Genomic DNA, 20,210 nt, shown 5'->3' on the forward strand with positions numbered 1-20,210 from the left:
AAAACTACAATCCAGGTTCCCATGCCCCTGCTGAATTAGTTTAAACCCCCCCAAAGAGTACTAACAAATCTCCCCCCCAGGATATTGGTGCCCCTCAGGTTCAGATGTAGACCATCCTGTCTATAGAGGTCCCACCTTCCCCAGAAAGAGCCCCAGTTATCCAGAAATCTGAATCCCTCCCGCCTGCACCATCCCTGTAGCCACGTGTTTAATTGCTCTCTCTCCCTATTCCTCATCTCACTATCACGTGGCACGGGCAACAACCCAGAGATAACAACTCTGTTTGTTCTCGCTCTGAGCTTCCATCCTAGCTCCCTAAAGGCCTGCCTGACATCATTGTCCCCTTTCCTACCTATGTCGTTAGTGCCAATGTGGACTACGACTTGGGGCTGCTCCCCCTCCCCCTTAAGGACCCGGAAAACACGATCCGAGACATCACGTACCCTTGCACCTGGGAGGCAACATACCAAACGTGAGTCTCTCTCGCTCCCACAAAATCTCCTATCTGTGCCCCTGACTATTGAGTCCCCAATTACTAATGTTCTACTCCTTTCCCCCCTTCCCTTCTGAGCAACAGGGACAGACTCCGTGCCAGAGGCCCGTACCCCATGGCTTACCCCTGGTAAGTCGTCCCCCCCACAAGTATCCAAAACGGTATACTTGTTACTCAGGGGAACGACCGCAGGGGGTCCCTGCACTGACTGCTTCTTCCCAGTCCCTCTTACAGTTACCCATCTATCTCCAGTCTTTGGTGTAACTACTTCCCTGAAGCTCCTATCTATGACCCCCTCTGCCTCCCGAATGATCCGAAGTTCATCCAGCTCAAGCTCCAGGTCCCTAACACGGTTTTTGAGGAGCTGGAGTTGGGTGCACTTCCCACAGATGAAATCAGCAGGGACACTGACGGCTTCCCTCACCTCAAACATTCTGCAGGAGGAGCATTGTACTGCCTTCCCTGACATCCCCTCTAGATTAAAAAAAAAACAAGAAAAAGAAAAAGAAAGGAAGAGCTTACCTGATATTACCTCAAACCCTGATCCCGCTGAAAGGTAAGCAAATTTAAAGGCACTCACTCACCTTCACGACAGGCCCCTGCTCCCGCTTCCCAACCACCGTGGGGTGGGGGGGTTGGTTCGAGGAGGAGGTAGGGTGGGAAACACTCACAAAGTGTTTCGGGTTTAACTGTCACTTGCCAACAGCCCCTCCACAAACCACCTTCAACTTAGGCTGACCGCACTGCACGTATGCAAATTTCCCCAGAACAGCTGATCAGTAGCTCTGCTCTGCTGCCCTCTGCTGGTTGCTTGCCTTTACTCAAACTCCTTGGGTCTTCTTCGCAGGTTCACCTTCAACTTAGGCTGACCGCACTGCACGTATGCAAATTTCCCCAGAACAGCTGATCAGTAGCTCTGCTCTGCTGCCCTCTGCTGGTTCCTTGCCTTTACTCAAACTCCTTGGGTCTTCTTCGCAGGTTCACCTTCAACTTAGGCTGACCGCACTGCACGTATGCAAATTTCCCCAGAACAGCTGATCAGTAGCTCTGCTCTGCTGCCCTCTGCTGGTTGCTTGCCTTTACTCAAACTCCTTGGGTCTTCTTCGCAGGTTCACCTTCAACTTAGGCTGACCGCACTGCACGTATGCAAATTTCCCCAGAACAGCTGATCAGTAGCTCTGCTCTGCTGCCCTCTGCTGGTTCTCAAGGGATGTGCAGAGAGGGCAGGAGTATGGCAGAGGATCACATCTCAAACATATCCATATCCAGCTCCGTCACAGATTACTGCATTCTATTTTTCTACACAATATAGAAGGGAATGAGATGTGATCGTCCATTGAATGGCGGGGCAGGCTTGATCGGCCAAATGGCCTACTGTGGCTCTTATTTTCCTCGTTTCTAAGTTTCTAGTATAGCTCATCAGAAATTCACATGCTGACCTAGCCAAAAGAGTGGAACATTTTACAGCTAAAGAATATTCTTTAGGTTTTACACTTTTAACTTTCTAGAACCATAATTATTCGTGAGATCATGGCAGATTTAAACTGCTATTCTCATCTTCAATTTGACCAATCCCTATTCTAACAGTTGGTTCTGTTCTAGGTTATTTTTGAAAGCAGTTATACAACATCTAAATGGAGACTAAACAGCCTCCATTGAAAAACGGATGCCTACAGAACTCAGTGTTTTAATAAGTTTCTCCTATGTCTCCTAAAGATTGAAGGACACATTTTTGTTTACACTGCTCTTTTCAACTTCAAATTTTCCATTCATATAACTTCTTTGAGATGTTTTTCTGAACTTAATGGGAAGTGCAGTGACAAAATAAGGTGTAGTATGTTATTGCTGCAACTTTATTTAGACTGGAGTGCCCAATAATTCTAGGCTTCAGTTCAACATCAAAAATTGCGCAGTCCGAAAGGTTCGAAAAGTTTGGAGCTCACCAATGGCTCAGTGAGTTTGTCTGCCGATTAGCCCAGCCTTACAAATCAACACGTTAACAAGTTTCACTCCTCACTCTCTGCTGTGTTAATTGATCACAGGTAGTGGTGAAACTATCCTCATTGCTTTAGGTTAAGGAGAGGAAAAATCAATTGGATCTCTGCTTCAGATCACTCTTCAGGGACGACTGATAGATGTGAGCAAGTGTGTGGCCATTAAAAAATAATTAGCATTTACATAACGCCTTTCACAACCTCAGATGTCCAAGCCAACGAATTACTTTTGAAGTTTAGTCATGGTTGGAGTGTAGGGAAATGCAGAAGACATAAACAAGGATAAAATAATTGACCAGGGTCCGTGTGGAGTTTGCACATTCTCCCCATGTCTGCGTGGGTCTCACCCCCACAATCCAAAGATGTGCAGGCTGGATGGATTGGCCACGCTAAATTGCCCCTTAAACGGCAAAAAAAAAAGAATCGGGTACTCTAAATTTAAAAACATTTCTTTTTTAAATTGACCAGAAAATTTGCTTTATTGTTGGATGAAGTATAAATATTGACCATAAATAAATAATATTTATTGTCACAAGTAGGCTTACATTAACACTGCAATGAAGTTACTGTGAAAAGCCCCTAGTCGCCACATTCCGGCAGCTGTTTGGGTACACAGAGGGAGAATTCAGAATTCTCAGCTGGTACGGGAATTGAACCCACGCTGATGGCCTTGTTCTGCATCACAAACCAGCTGTCTAGCCCACTGAGCTAAACCAGGTGAACTTATTCTTCACAAAATCTCATGGGATCTTTGACATCCATTTGAAAATTCAGACCAGGCCTCTGTTTCACATCTCATCGGAATAGCAGCACCTCAAATAGTAAAGACAGGATTGACCTCAGCGGAGTTAGCCCTGCCCTGCCTCCAGTCAAATAACCTGCTGACACTGATTGAATAATAGGGGCAATTTTAACCTTGCTCGTTTGTGGAATCTGGGCTGACAGCCTTACCCCCCAACAGGCCATTCCCTTCCCACGGTCTTCAATTTTCAGATGGTAAGAGGTAAAAGCATTACCTCAAGTCTGACAACTATGTCTCACAGATAGCCTCGTCTACATCTTATTCCTAACTTATGACCCAATTTGAGTCTCATCGAGAAGAAAATCTTGTCGAGTCTTGCGCCATGTTTGAAATGTAATTTACGTTTTACCTTTTAAAATCCGTTTCGCATAATACGAATTATATTGTTAAGTGTTGGAAAAGAAGATCAATTTTTTATCTACGGATTTTACAGAACACAAAAATTTCTGTGAATTTCACTCTGGAACAATTTAGATATTTAACCTGATATTTCAGCAAGTGTAAATGACTATGCACATAAGAGTAAATCGAAGGACAGTACAGTTATAATTAGGAACCAAAGTACCTTGGGGACAGTGGTGGCGATAAAGGCATCTGTTGACCCTCGTATTGCTGTACCATTGCCCGGACGCTCCAGGAGGGACTTCCAATATCCTCCTCAAAGCTACAGAAAGAAATAAAATGGTCAGGCAGTGCTTTATCGGATACTACCAAACTTCCGAAATGACAGTATTAAGAAGTCTACTTTCCTGGTTTTCTGGGAAAATGCCAAGTTGTAAAAAAAAAATCAGTACTCATTAAATGGAGTTTATATTAATATTACAACAGCCAGCAGAGGGCACCTTTGTGACATTTTGTGCTTCTTGTGCTGCCTGCACAATTGCACTTTTCGTAAAGTATTTGGCTGAAATTAAAAAAGCTCACATACTAAAATACTCCTAAACACACTGAAATATTCAATAAATAACATTTAAGGGTCGAATGCAGCTATTACTATTTGGTGTTGCCCTTATCTGCAAACAAATAAACTGACCTCAGTAGGGTCATTCAGTGAAATATATTTCCCGTGTTCATAGAATCATAGAATCCCTACAGTGCAGAAGGAGGGCATTGAGTCAACATCGACCCTCTGAAAGAGCACTCCAACCAAGCCCACTCCCAATAACGTATCCCAATGACCCCTTAATCTAACCTACACATCTTTGGACACGAAGGGCAATTTAATATGGCCAATTCACCTAACCTGCGCATCTTTGAGCTGTGGGAGAAACCCAGAGCACCTGGAGGAAGCCCACACATACACGGGAAAACATGCAAACTGCATACAGACAGTCACCCAAAGTCAGAATTGAACCCGGTGTCATGTTCTGTAGATCGGCCGATATGAATGATGCACTACAGAACATCTAGTTTAAATAATTTATTATGAAACAACTGCGTGGCAAAGATAACTGGAATAAATAATTAACAAACTACTAACACTAACTATTATAGAGCTACTGCAAAATACATCTATTCTCCAACACGACTTACTCCCAAAGGCACAGAGCCACATGATGGACCTACACTGCCACACTGCCACCTGCTGGTCAGAGGTTGTGTATAATATTATATACAGAATTGCTTTATACATATTATCACACCCGGATCCCTGGTGCTGTGAGGCAGCAGTGCTAACCAATGTGCCACCGTGCTTCCCTTTCTTTGATAAACAGTTCTAAAATATAAAGGAAAAACTTGAACTTACTATCTATACCTGCAAATCCAATTAAGCAATCCAATACAGTTCAAATAAATAAAGTTAACAAAACAGATTACTTGCTTACTGTACTGTGGAGAGAGTTCCTTAGCTGTACTGTGGAGAGCAAAACTGCAGTTCAATTTAAAATCCTATAACAGAGTGCAAAAGTACGACCTGGCTCCTCCCATTAATTACATCATCTGTAACCTGCTAAGTTCCATGACCTGCTTAGCTAGGACTAAATACAATTCCTCAATTATTGACACGCCACGAAATCTCCAGTATCAAAACACTATTTCATTAGTCCTTTATCTGTAACCAATTAAGTGGTTGGAATGAATTATCATCTTACCTTTTACAACTCTTTAATTACAGCTTTCGTAGACACATTGCCTATATGTATTTTAAACCAGGGCTTTTAATAACATTATTGCAACAGAATATAAAATATAGTATATAACAATTTCTACATTCATCACAGTTGGAAGATAAGGACATGTAGAAGAGTTATTCAATTTGTACCATTCCCCTGCCCTTTGCCATAACCCTGCAAATTTATATACCATCCTTTCAGAAAGTCCATTCTGCAAGTGTACTCTAACGTAAACCTGCACAGACGATGGATTCTTGTTCCAACCTGAGGGGGAACGAGCGTGAGACAGAGTGCGCGAACAAAACCTCGGGAGTGAAAATGATGTTTTTTTAAAACTGGTGAACAAGTGTTACGCTTTCAGGGTGCATCTTTTCTGAGGCTCCAAGAGCACCAGGACTACTTTACAGGACTCCAGCCTTTGAAGGGCTTCTGGTCTCACATAATGTGCAGGCACTTTCATGGTTTGGTGAAGGCCAACTAGCACTGGCAACAGGCCAGGGATGTCCAAATTCTTCTCTTAAGTCTGAAAGGTGGCCTTACACGGCTATTCCAATCTACAGTTTGTGAAATAAAAACAGAAAATGCTGGAAAAACTCAGCAAGTGTGGCTGCATCTGTGGAGAAAGAAACAGAGTTAACGTTTTGAGTCAGCGTGACTCTTCTTCACAGCCAAAGAGAGGGAGAAATGTGATGGGTTAGATGTAGGTGGAGCAAAGTAGAAAGTCAATGATACATGGGAGCTAGGAGAGACTGCAACAAAGATGTGTAGGGCACAAGTCAGAAATGGCAATGTGAAGGTCTATGGAAGATGCTGGTGGTGGCATTAAGGGAATATAGCAGAATGTGTTAATAAGAGAACAAGGATTAGTGGACAGTTAAAGCAAAACTAAAGAACAAATGACAGGTGGTCCGGTATTTGGGAGGGAGGGGTCCATTTGGGGGAAGGAAATTGGGTTTTTTTTTTAAAAAGAGGTCAGGATAGAAGAAAAAGGTCATAGGCTGAAGTTGTTGAACTCAATGTGGAGTCCTGAGGGCTGTAACATGCCTAATCAGAAGAGGAGGTGCTGCTCCTCTTGCTCATGAGAGCAAGATGCTGAATTCAAATGGGAAGGTTGGAGTCACGCTTGCAGACTGATCAAAGCTGTTCCACAAAGTGGTCACCCAGTCTGCGATTAGTCATCCCAACACAGAGTAGGCCATATTTAATAATAATAATAATCTTTATTGTCACAAGTAGGCTTGCTGTAATTAAGTTACTGTGAAAAGCCCCTAGTCGCCACATTCCAGTGCCTGTTCGGGTAAACAGAGGGAGAATTCAGAACGTCCAAATTATCTAACAGCAGATCTTTCGGGACTTGTGGGAGGAAACCGGAGCACTCGGAGGAAACCCACGCAGGCACGGGGAGAATGTGCAGACTCCAGACAGACAATGACCCAAGCCAGGAATCGAACCTGGTACCCTGGTGCTGTGAAGTAACAGTGCTACCAACTGTGCTACCGTGCCGCCTTTGGAGCAGCCAATATAGTAGACTAAATTGAAGGAGGTGCAAAGGAACTGTTGCTTCGCCTGAGAGTTGGGACTTTGAACAGTGTGCAGGGAGCAGATAAATGGGCAGATGTTATACCTTCTGTGATTGTGCAAGGGAAGATGCCGTGGAAAGGGGATGAGGAGTTGGGAGTGATGGAGGAATGGACTAGAATGGTACCCTCTGTGCTTCCGAGTGATCTCTGCAGAATGCTGACGGACATGGGGAGGGGTAGAGTGAGGGGAAGATAGGTGTCATGATGCCATCATGCTGGAGTTGGCAGAAATTGCAGAGGATGATCCTTTGAATACAGAGGTTGGTGGGGTGACAAGCAAATCCTATTTGGGCTTGCAACCTTGGGATATTGTGCGCTGGTCATACCATACACACAACTTGGCCCAATGCAAGCATGTCCATTGTACTGTTGCATTGGCTGTTGACCATATTATTGGCCACTTTAACATTGATCCACAATTTTATTTTTTTAAGCTACAAAATTCCAAATTTTGCAGTTCTCAATTGTGCAATGAAGTAGAAAACGGACGTTACTTGCATTTCCACTTGGTTGAAATTTTCTTTTAAAAGTATTATAAACACACACACATAAAAATTAACATCAGGGTGACTCCCAGGCCTCTCTCCGAACAACCAAAGCTGGATAGTCTGAAATCTGGGGACAGGCTGCCTGCCCACTCAGCTATGTAATGATGCATTGCAAGGATTATCAAAAATAAATAAGCACAACCTATTCATGAATGGAATGTTATTACACAAAGAATTACTGGATGAATATGATATGCCTTCAGATTTCATATTTTAAATTATTCTTATTAGATTTAGATTGAAAGTACAGCTTTCCATCAATATAACATCATTCCTGGAGCCAGGAAGGCCCAGCATGCAGACTCGAGTTTCTAGACACACTGAACAATTAAATTGCTGGGAGAATAACAAAGGAAGGCGCCATTCACATGTGTAAAGCTGTACAAAAAGTGTTCTGTCTGCTTTCTGTAGAAGGCAAATTATCTTTAATTGCCCTTTTCCCCCCTGAAATGGTTAAAAGAGATCAAGCAGTTTTTCTTGCTTCCTGTTTCACTGAACCTGAAATTGGGCAATCGCCTCCTGCTTCTCTTGATGCAGAACATGAAATCCAGGGGCAATCATAAGCAGTTTTTCTTGCTTCCTGCTTCAGTGAACCTGGTATTGGGCAATCACTTCCTGCTTCCTCTTGGTGCAGAACAGTGGCTCCAGGGGCAATCACAAGCACCTCTGCTTTAAACTCTTGGACTTTTACCATAAAAGGTGCCGCTGTGCAATTCTCTCCGCACCAGCCAACTCCACTTTGTACAGCAAGAGATGGAGCTTGAATTTTTTTTTTGGAAATGTTTTTTATTGAGTTTTCATATTTTATATCCAACAAATTACAAATTATTAGAAAACAAACAGATGGAGCTTGAATTGAGTGGCATTTCCTAGACTTAGAGCATTTCTTGCTCTTGTGTCTCCCATTGAGGAGACAGGGAGACACAGAACTACAGTTATGGTAGTGGATAAGGAGGGAAAAATAAGGGAAAGCTAACTAGAAATATAAAGACAGATAGTAAGCTGTTTTAAAAAAGAAAATAATTAAAGTGAGCATTCGTTCTATAGAAAGTGAGTCTGGGAATTAATAATGAAATATAAGGAGATGGTAGATGAATTGAACTGATATTTTGCATCAATTCTCACTATGGAACTTGCATGTAATATCTGCATAAATAGCTGCACATCAGGAAATGAAAGGGAGGGAAGAACCCAAGAAAATTACAATCGTCAGGGAAGTGGTACTGAGCAAATTATTGGAGCAGCAGGCTGACAAGTCCCTGGGTCCTGAGGGACTTCATCCGAGGAGAAGTGACTCGTGAAATAGTTGATGCATTGATTTTAATTTTCCAAAATGCCCTAGATCCCATGAGATTGGAAAATAGCCGATGTAACTCTTTTATTCAAAAAAGAGGGAGACAGAAAGCTGGAAACTACAGGCCAGTTAGCTTTTCAGCCATAGGGAAAATGTTTGAAGCTAATATTAAAAGGTGTTACAGCAGTGCGCTTAGATGCAGTCAAACAATCAAGCAGAATCAACATGGTTTTATGTAAGATAAACTATGTTTAACCAATTTATTAGAGTTTTTTTGAAGAAATTACATGTGCTGCAAATAATGGAGTACCGGTGGATATACGGACTTAGATTTCCAGAAGGCATTTGATAAGCTGCCACATCAAAGGTTATTGCGGAAAATAAAAGCTCATGGTTTAGGGGATAACATATTACCATGGATAGAAGGTTGGGGAGCTAACAGGAACAGACAGTAGGCATAAATGAGTAACTTTCTTGTTGGCAAGATGTAATTAGTGGTGTACAATTTATGTCAATGACTTGAATAACAGGACCAAAGGTATTGTTGCTAAATTTGCTGATGACACAAAGATAGGTATGAAAGTAAGTTATGAAGAGGACACAAGGAGGCTACAAATGGATATAGATAGGTTGAACGATGGGCAAAGATCTGCCAAATGGAGTAATGTGGGGGAAATGTGAAATTGTCTATTTTGGCAGAAAAAATCATTTCATCTAAATAGCGAGACATTGCAAGGCCTTGAGATGCCGAGGGACCTGGGTGCCTCGGGCATGAATCGCAAAAGGTTAGTGTGGAGGTACAGGAAGTAATTAGGAAAGCAAATTGAATGTTATTACTTATTGTAGGGGGAATTGAATACAAACATAAGAGAGGTTATGCTTCAGTATACAGGGTGTTAGTGAGATCACATCTGGAGTACGGTATGTATAATTGGTTTCCTTACTTAAGAAAGGATGTAGAAACATTGCAAGAAGTTCAGAGAAAGTTTACTATATTAATACGTGGAATGGGCAGGCTATCCTAAGAGGAAAGACTGGACAGGCTAAGTTTGGATCCACTGGAGTTCAGAATAGTAAGAGGTGATTTGATTGAAACATGCAAGATCTTGAGGGGTCTTGACAGGATGGATGTGGAAAAGATGTTTCTTCTTGTGGGAGAATCTAGCCCAAGGTCAATGTTTAAAAATAAAGGGTCGCCCATTTAAAACAGAGATGATGATCATTCTTTTCTCTCAGAGGGTGATGAACATTTGCAACTCTCTTCCTCAAAAGGAGGCGGAAACAGAATATTTTGAATATTTATAAGGCAGAGCTAAATGGATTCCTGATAAGCCAGGGGTGAAAGGTTATTGGGGCTAGGCAGGTGGAGGTAATGTCACAATCAGATCAGCCATGATCTTATTGAATGGTGGATGGGGCAGGCTCGAGGCTACAAGAGGCCTACACCTGCTCCTAATTCGTATGATTGTGGATCATACGTATGGATTGAAAACATATTATTCAGGAAGAAGATTTCAAAAAATAGAGAAAGGTCATTTAAGTTTTTCATGCAAACCAGTTAAAAATAATCCTTGCCAGAGACTATGTGATTGTTCGGTTATTCTTTTATGTCAAATGCATAGAATCCTTTTAGTCTGATTCTTAGAATCTACCTGGGGTCACTGAAGGAACCAAAAACAATTATCCTTTTTCAGTACAGTGACAATTTCACAGCCACACAAAAATACCAAAGCAACTGAAATGAGCACAGGTATCAGGTTGAGGAATACCAGAAAACCCGTTCTCACCTTGGGACCTCCTGTTTGTATCGGAATATTTCCCGTCCAGAACGTGAAACGTCTTGCCGAACTTCGGCAAGAGCAGCGGCAGCTGTCTGCACCATAGCAGCGGCGGAAAGTGGCCTATGATTGTCCAAAGTGATTCCAGACTTGCTTTTCAGGGGTACTGCTGATCTCTGGCTGGCTGATCTAACACCAGACGGTTTGAAGTGAGCTGCCAGAGCTAGAATCAGCCTCATTATGCATTTCAGGTTCCCTTCAACGATGTCTTGGGAAGAAAAATAAAATATTTATACCAATAATGCCTCTTTCTTTTCCAATATTCCTCCCTCATCTTGTCCTATTTGTGACTATTTATTGATCTGTCAATTATCTCCAATAATGATGAACAAGGGCAACTGTCACGGAGAATAGAATGAAAAAGTAAAATGTGGGGCGTGATCTTCCCAAAAGGGAGTAAAATCTCCAAGTGAGCGCGTTTAGCTGCATGTTTCCTGGCACTCGCAGTGCAGAGAAACACATGGTATTCAACGCGACTCGCTTTGAATAAGGGGCCTGAACAGGGAACATGCGAACGAAGCTATTTTTTTTACAATGGGCAGCTCTGCTCGCCAGAACTCCCCATTGTAGCAAGAGATCGGGACGGCATTTTTAAATGGCGTCCCAATCTCGGAGGCCCACAAAAGAAATCCCTCCCACCCCCCACCTCCTCACCCGCTTACTGCCTTGCTCTAGTATGGAATTGTGCTAAAATGTGATCCCGGCCATCGTGGGCGGGATTCACCTTGCAACGTCTCGTGAGATTGCGTTGGATCTCGCGTGGCGGGGTGAGCTGGGTAGATCCCGGGAGCGGGGTTTCCCAGCTTTTAACGGCCACACTACATCGCGGTAAGCTGTTTTACCAGCGGAGTGTGGCCGGATGATTGCGCCTATGATCTCCATGACATTACAAAGTAATTTGTAACAAAAACAGAATTTGACTTACTCAACTGCCCCGAATAACACTGTCTCTCTGTGAAGACACCCAATGACATTTTCTGAACTTTAACGGCACTATATAAATGCAAGTTGTTGTTGTAGTACACTCACCTCGGGCCGAGGTCTGGTGCATACGGATCTTTTTAGAGGCTATGAACTGCAGCACTTTTTCCACATTGTCTTTCATTTCCTGATAGCCGCCAGGGTTGAAGCAAATCTCATTGAGTTGTTCCCCGGCTTCAGGTGAGAACAAAAAAACACAGCAATTAATTGGAGAGGCTCGATCATTTTGAAAAGCAAGCATAAATACCCACTTCCCACTATATTGGAAAATGTTTCAGGCTTCAAGCTTCAGACAGAACCAGCTGTTCCACCATTCTGTTCAAACAAAAGATGTCACAGCCTGCCGTCTTAAAAATTGTTTTTAGACATCTAGTCACAGCAACAAAATTCACCGTTATGTTTAAAACATCCTTCCTAAATCATCATTTTAAGGTGCAATTTTCTTTCCTAGATATCCAATTCCCACATCTTGACTTGTACCGCAGTCATATATTTGTATGATGTAGCCTCTTGAATTAGCTTAATACTAAACATTCTTCTCACCTGACAAAGCCAATATTTTTCTTCAAGGTTTAGAAATATATCGGCCAGTGTTTCATTTTCTACCCCTCTTTGATCTCCTCAGCTATCCACATCCTGCACTTAGCTTAGACCTCATTCAATGTTAGTCTAATTTGAATACTTCCAAAGTCGCTGACCAGGAGGACGCACCTGACCTCTATTCTGTGCCTTCTGACAGCAACTCACCTGAATTAGTAATTTCTTTCACAACAGATTTTGAGCCTACATGCGTACATTCTGCCATATCACTGAACCAGAAGTTCTAGTATAACCAATATATGAAGTAACATCCATTCTTGCACTAATATGACAAAAAGAGATACATATTCTACATCCTTTAACCCTTAACCAAAACGTGAACTAAATATCTGACACTTGTGCATATAGCTTACTTCTACTAACCTACAATCTCCACAAGATGAATCAACACCACTCCATCCCGCAGATCTTCCCGCAAGTCTTGTACTGGCTTCAATCCAGGTTTTTTCTTCAGTTGAGAGTTTATCCATACTACATACGACTGCAACTGTTGCTGTGGTACAAAAAAAATTAGAAAAGTTAATTACTGGCTTTAATCTAAAGGAACAGCAACACTTAAAAATCATAATTTTAGTTTAATATTTTCACAGCATGACTGAAGAATAGATGGGGCTCTTCCTAAAAATAATTGTAATTTTCATATCTTCACACTCTTCCCTTAGAAAGAATAGTGTGAAGTAGTGGAAGGGTCCACAGGCTGATTAACAATCTGACAGATCATAATGTGAAGGCACCTTTTATGGCAGTAGCCATCTTTATGTCAATTAATTAGGTGATTAGTCCTATATGCTGGAGGGGACTTTTGAGCTACCACCATCTATAATAAAACTAGACTATGCCACTGGGTGACAAACCAAAATTCAGAGAAGCGGTTTCAGTTTATAATATGGCACCAGAGCCCATAATCTGGAAATCATGCCCCAAACCCGGCACCCACTATTTTCTCCGGGGGTAGTTGGTTCTGAGGCAGCACCTATACAAATAAAAATGTAGCTGCCTTCAAACAGAAGCTATTTTAGTCACGCAGGTTTCTGGAAATCAGGTCGTGGACTTTACGTATTTGAGGGTATGTGACCCCCCGCAAGAACCATGGGGAAACCATTGTTGATCTCCCAGAAGACTCGTAGAGTATAAACTTCCCAGATAGGTGGCAGACGGCACCCAGCTGGAGCTTGTTATAGACTCACATAAAAGCCGGCCCAGAGCAGGGCCTGATGTGGTTAGCTCTCCCAGCAAGGATTGGAGTGGGAGTGAGTTATTGACTTGTGCAGAATATTGTATATAGTTAAATTAAATCTTTATTCACCTCAAGTTCCTGAAAGAGAAAGATCTAAACCTGCTAGATCTCTTTGGAGAGGGACGGTAACCTGTGAAAAAGGTAAGGTACTTTGGGAGAGGTCAGGTATCCCTTTGGGATTGTTGTGAGTAGGCACGAATATCTGTAAGGGGTGCATAAGATCTTTGAATCTGTCAAGCTATCAAGTAATTTAAATACCCTCTCCTTTAAATTTTGAGGAGGAAAAAACAGCCAGCCTGCAATTAAAAACAAAACAGTGCCTGCAATTTCAACAGTTGGTTTTTTGACATAAGCCTGAGGACAATCATTATAATTAGTACTGTTTGACTGCTTTAATAACATAATTATCAGAGTGGGGACCTATAAATTCACAGTTTGATGGACAGTCCAGAGAAGTTATAAAGGGATTAATGATTTTTAATGTGAAGATATGAATGCAAAAGATTATTTTTATGAAGCACTAAGTACTTGAAGGAAATGTTTGTTTTTATATGGGATTAAGTACTTTATGACATTTAAATGTGTTGCATTGGCATTTGTCAATTAGACTAAATATATTGAAGTCTATAACAGATACCTAGAACTTTATTTTATTTCAGCTCATGAGCTCTGCCCATGGTGGGCGGTGTAATGTCGGTGAGTGGCATAGGGGCTCTAAAAGGCTATAAGGGTGGGTAGAGGGGCATACGTTTGCAGGACGTTTATGCGGGGCCACGGTGGAAGGCACGAGTTGGCATGGGTAGGGCAAAGGGAGCATGTGGGAGTGAGACGGTGTGGGGGATAAGGGCTGTTTTTAGTTTTGCTGCTTTTTCTCAAAACTGGGACAAAGTCACAGAGCATCAAAAATCTGACCATTCAGGGTAGTTTCTCCCGAGTTGGGTTTGCAGAGTTGGGTTTACCAATTCCTGATTCCAGAGCGAAAATTCACCCTGAGAATAGTGCAAAATCTTAAGAACAAGTTCCACAACTGTAACATTCTGTGGTTTCATTATGGCGAAGTTCACAAAACATATAAATAAAAGCACAAAAATTGTGACAACTCGGGTAAAGAATCAGAGAAGCTCCACAGCATAGTGTTTGGAGGCTAAATTGGCAACTGAAGAGCATATAGTCAATTTTAATATTGTGGTGATCTTCATTTCGACTTTTTACATTAACTATTTGGGCGGCAAGGTAGCACAGTGGTTAGCACTATTGCTTCACAGTACCAGGGACCTGGGTTCAATTCCCAGCTTGGCTCACTGTCTGTGCGGAGTCTGCATGTTCCCCCCATGTGCGGAGTCTGCACGTTCTCCCAGTGTCTGCGTGGGTTTCCTCCGGGTGCTCCGGTTTCCTCCCACAAGTTCCGAACGTGGTGCTTGTTCAACGTACCCGAACAGGAGTGTGGCGACAAGGGGATTTTCACAGTAACTTCATTGCAGTATTAATGTAAGCCTACTTGTGACACTAATAAAGATTATTATTATTTGTTGCCATGCTCTAGGACTTGCATTAATTCAGTTTTTAGAAAACTTAAAACTAAAATCGGGAGACGTATTTATGGATAGCTCTTTGAAGAAAAATAATCAAGAAATCTTAAAAGCCAGCAGCACAATGAATCATGAATTTCCAGTGGCATTGCTGATATCCTTTGAGGGACCGCAGTTCTCCTCCCAGTGGACACTTACAGTCTAGTCACTGAAACCAGTATTACTTCAGAAAAAAAATGTTAATACGGATGCTTCAATGGATTCCACTGGTGAAGACAAATTACTGAACAAAAATAAGTTGTACAGCATTTTATTTAAAAGGCCAGTAAAAGGAAATGATCAAGCTGACTGCATATTTAATTAGATTGGAGAAGGGTTTGTTATCTACTGGTAACATTCTATCCATTTCTGACAATGATAAATGGCTACTTGGTGGTATCACTGTTTTACTGTGCAGCAGGAATAGAAGCAGGGAAAATCCAAAGAGCATAAAGAGAACATTCTACTCCAGGTGATGGACGTACCGCAATGTATTTCACCTACCCAGGCTCGATAGTGCAGAATGAAGCTGGAACTCAGGAATTTTCGATTTTAAGACACTTCATTCAAATGAGCTGATATTGAAATTTAAATGCACCAAATGTCGACTTAGTGCTATTTATGTTATTGAATCAACGCTTAATTGATTCACTGAAAAAAATATTGTGCAATAAACAACCTGGAATTAGACTGAAGCTTACTATCCAGGTCCAACCATGGCTCGATACAACAGATCTGAAGCATGAGAAGAAAAACTGATTCTGGACTTCAGGTTAGTGGAATTTTGCATTCTTCTGTGATATTTATTGCATCTATGAAGAAACTAATATTCCTGATGATGAAAACTGAGGAAGGGAAGTGAATAAAACAGAAGGGAGTAAACCAGAGGACAAGGGTTCATTGTAGAGAGAGGGAAAATAACCAAAATGGGATAATGAACCATGAAACCATTTTCGGATGTCGCAAAAGCCCATCTGATTTACTAATGTCCTTTAGGAAGGAAATCTGCTGCCTTTAGCTGGTCTGGCCTACATGTGACTCCAGATCCACAGCAATGCGGTTGACTCTTAAAAAGAAATGCCACTCAGTTCAGGGCCATTAGGGATGGGCAACAAATGCTGGCCTAGCCTGCTGCACCCATATCCCATGAAAGGATTTTTAAAAATTTGGAGGGAAAATGTTTAAAAGAATAGTTTCCCCTTTTTAAATTAAAATAAATACGAAAGACAGACTCATACAATACATTTAATCAACAGAATTTTACCAAAATTCTTCACAAAGGAATAGATTAGGTATAGGGAGCAGGTGAGAGCAGATGAACAAAACGGGATTGAAGGAGTACGTTTTGGGGTGAACTTTTAAAGATAGGGTGAAATGTGGCACAATGGAAGTGCTTAGAAGAGTATTGGGCCATGATTCTGCTCCCAATCCTCTCACACAAAGGGAGAGAGGCACAAAATAATTCAGACTCAGAAAGGAAGAAGGTTGCTGGAGGTTATGGCGGTAGATGGAACAAAGTCATGAAGAGGCCTGCACATGCCGTTTACTCTCTCAAAGTAGTGAGGTCAAACTGAACCATTTCCGCTCCCAAGTTCACTGTCCTAATCTTGGGTCTAGTCAGCACAATGCAGAGTCCCACCAAACTGACTCAAATATATTGGGCGTGATTCTCCGCTCCCCACGTGGCGTGGGAGAATCGCGGGAGGGCCCCCTGACAAAATTCACGCCCCTTTCGCGCCCCCCGCGATTCTCTCCCCCCTACCCCCGCTCGGAAGAATCGGCACTCGCCGTTTTTCACGGCGACCAGCGATTCTCCGACCCGGATGGGCCGAGCGGCCTGCCGTTCACGGCCGTTTCACAACGGCGGCAAACACAACTGGTCGCTGCCATCGTGAAATGGGAATGAGAAGCCCGTTTGGGGCTTGTAGGTGGCCTAGAAAGGAAAGAGCACCACGACTGTGCTCGGGAGGGGACAGGCCCGCGATCGGTGCCCACCGATCGTCGGGCCTGCGTCTCAATCGAACGCACTCTTTCCGCTCTGCCGCCCCGCAAGATCAAGCCGCCACGTCTTGCGGGGCGGCTGAGGGGAAAGACAGCCACCGCGCATGCGTGGGTTCGTACCGTCAGCACATGACGTCAGCTGCGCATGCGCGGTTTGGAGCCGGCCAACCTGCACATGCGCGGCTGAAGTCATTAGGCGTGCCGGCCGCGCCATTCTCGGTGCGACGCCCCCGCGGCCGAGATTTACGGAGCACCGCTACTAGCCCCGCCGGGAGGGGAGAATAGGGGGCGAGGAGCGGCCTCCGAGCACGTCGTGAAACTCGGCCGAGTTCATGACGGCCCTCCCGATTTTTCCCGGGAGCAGAGAATTCCGCCCATTATATTTAAAATAGCTTCTGACGACATATCCTCAAATTCATTTGCATAAAACTTTCCTGGCTAGACATTAAGGAGTTCTGAAGCAAACCTATAGTTATACAGAAAACTTTGTGCAACTGTAAACCGCACTGCCTATGACAATCTAGAGAGTAATTTTAGACACTCTTTAAAGAAAGAACCTGTATTTATGTAGCAGTATTCATCATCTCAAGAGTATCCCAGTGAGCAACGAGCACAACTAATTCCTTTTGAAATACAGTACCCTTTGCTGTAGACAAATACAGCAGCCAATTTCTGTACAAGCTGCCACAAATAGCATTGAAATAAATAGACAGATAATGTGGGGGGTTTTCTTCGGTAATATTGATCAAGGTTAACGTGCACTAAGTTTTGCCACATGTCTTACTCCCCCCTGAGGTTTAAAATCTCAGAAACAGCAGCACCTCCAACAACAAATCTCTCCCTCAGTGTTGTACTCCACTCTGAAGCCTAGACGATCAGCAGGATTCTCCCTTCTGGGGAATTCTCCGCACTTCCAGGGGCTAGGTAGAGGCCGGAGGGGTTGGTGCCGTTCCAGCCGGCGCCGAAGGGACTGCGCGAGTTCGCATGCGCGAAGGGCCGGTGTGGTTCCGCGCAAGCGCAGACCGGCCAGCGTGTTTTGGCACATGCATAGGGGGTTCTCTTCTCCGCACCAGTCATGGCTGAGCCCTACAGGGGCCGGCGCAGAAGGAAGGAGTGTCCCTACAGTACAGCCGCGTCCGCAGATCGGTGGGCCCTGATCGTGGGCCAGGTCATCGTGTGGGCCCCCCCCCACCGGGTCTGATCCCTCATCCCCCCCCACCAAGGACCGCCCCGCCGACTTACCTGCCAGGTCCCGCCATGTGTAGCTCACGCCGGCGGGACTCGTCAAAAATGGATGGCCGCTCAGCCCTTCGGGGCCCGGAGAATTGCCGGGGGGGAGGGGCGATGCCAACGGCCCCTGACCGACGTGGCATGAACCCCGCCCCGCATGAAAACCGGCACCGGACTATACAGCAGCCAGCATCAGGGCGGTGGGGCGGGATTCTCCGACCCCCGCCCAGTATTTTCATGCGTCTGGTGTAAGGCTTGAACCTACAACCTTTGGCTCAAAGGTATTCCAGCAGGCACTTAACAAAAGCCAACACCTCTGTAGAAAACAAAATCACTAACCAAATGAATAATTGACAAATTCAATATATTATACTCAACATTAAAGCCCACAAGAGATAGTCTTCACTTCCATTTTATGCAAAGTTCAGCTGTGTAGTAATTTGAGTAATGTTTTATTTTTCCTTTTGAGCCAACACAATAAATTTCACCAGTAACTACATAAATATATCAGAGAACGGATAGCCCGATAATGTAAGATATATGTAACCCACAAGTTGGAATATTATTTTTCAGAAAAATCCTGTGCTTGGCATCATTTAGCTTCTCGTTATCACTACGTTAAAAGGTGGTCCCTGGCTAAAACAATCACATTTCTATTATCATTGACTTCCACTTGCCTCGAGTTAAATCATTCATTCAAAACCATCACTGTGTTTTCTCGGTCAAAGAAAATGGTGTCCAGAGGTAGAAAATAACATGAAAATTGTACTTGTTCTGCTCACAATCACAATGAGACTTTGGGATCATTCTTCTCCCCCATTACCTGAAACTTTTATGTGTAAATAATTTTATTTTGTTCTCCTCTCTTCACTGTTTACACTTGGCTCAATACTGCTCTTTTCTCAGTCCCAGATTCTCTCTTTTTTTTAAATTGAGTGTACCCAATGCATTTTTTCCAATTAAGGGGCAATTTAGCGTGTTCAATCCACCTACCCTGCACATCTTTGGGTTGTGGGGGCAAAACCCACGCAAACACGGGGAGAATGTGCAAACTCCACACAGACAGTGATCCAGAGCCTGGATCGAACCTAGGACCTCAGCGCCGTGAGACAGCAGTGCTAACCACTGCGCCACCATGCTGCCCTCAGTCCCACATTCTCATCCCACAAAGCCAAACAAAATTGTGGTTGAAACCTCTGAAACATCAAACATCAAATATAAATCAAAAAAGGTACATTTCATTTTCTGGCATTTTCATTTTACCCATTAAAATAGATGGAATTGGGTCATCATCCACTAAATCTGGCTCAATGTTGTTGAATGTTTCTTCCTGCTAATCACTTTACATAAATAAATTTAATAATATTTTTAAAAGTACAATGCTAGAGAAGCAATACGTTTATTAGAGAGTAGAATGAACTTCAGATCAGCTTAACAGATTTTCCAACAGGCTAGTATTAGTTATTGTACTAGACTGTAAAAATTCTGTTACAATCACACAATGCAACAACTACATATAATTAATTACGTATTAGTGAGGAGACTCTTCATATATTTAAAATTCCACACTCAATTTGTGGAAAACATTGATGATTGAACAGTAGATTGCTTCCAATTTGCTTACATACTGATTAATAGTGATTTACTTTGATAAGATTATAAAAGACTAATTACATTCATACATCTGTGCCATGCTAGCAATGAGAAATGCAGATACAAGCTTTAATCATAGCAAATCTGTATAAAATGATTCATTCACAATAATCTCTGCCAACTTTATTGCCAAGAGCTCTTCCACCATTTCAATGATAATCTTTGACTGAATTAAGTTATTTTTTTGAGTACAAGGGCTAAAATATAAAATGACCCATTCACTGTGAGTATATTATATTATAAACTTTATTTCATATACTGTAACTGGTTAGAGAAT

At 42.8% G+C, this 20,210-nt stretch overlaps 1 protein-coding gene across 9 annotated transcripts in view; it reads right to left on the bottom strand.

Moving 5' to 3' along the window:
- LOC119953854 (dixin-like) overlaps window positions 1-20,210 on the bottom strand; it is a 160,979-nt gene that overhangs the window by 86,265 nt on the left and 54,504 nt on the right. For all 9 annotated transcript variants that reach the window (XM_038778430.1, XM_038778431.1, XM_038778432.1 and 6 more), the window contains 4 exons: window positions 12,608-12,737; window positions 11,693-11,818; window positions 10,613-10,871; window positions 3,855-3,953 (listed from right to left, as the gene is read on the bottom strand). In XM_038778430.1, coding sequence (XP_038634358.1) covers window positions 3,855-3,953; window positions 10,613-10,871; window positions 11,693-11,818; window positions 12,608-12,737 — 614 coding nt within the window. The remainder of the gene's footprint in view (window positions 1-3,854; window positions 3,954-10,612; window positions 10,872-11,692; window positions 11,819-12,607; window positions 12,738-20,210) is intronic.

Source organism: Scyliorhinus canicula, chromosome 19 (assembly GCF_902713615.1).
Source record: "Scyliorhinus canicula chromosome 19, sScyCan1.1, whole genome shotgun sequence".
NCBI lineage: Eukaryota > Metazoa > Chordata > Chondrichthyes > Carcharhiniformes > Scyliorhinidae > Scyliorhinus > Scyliorhinus canicula.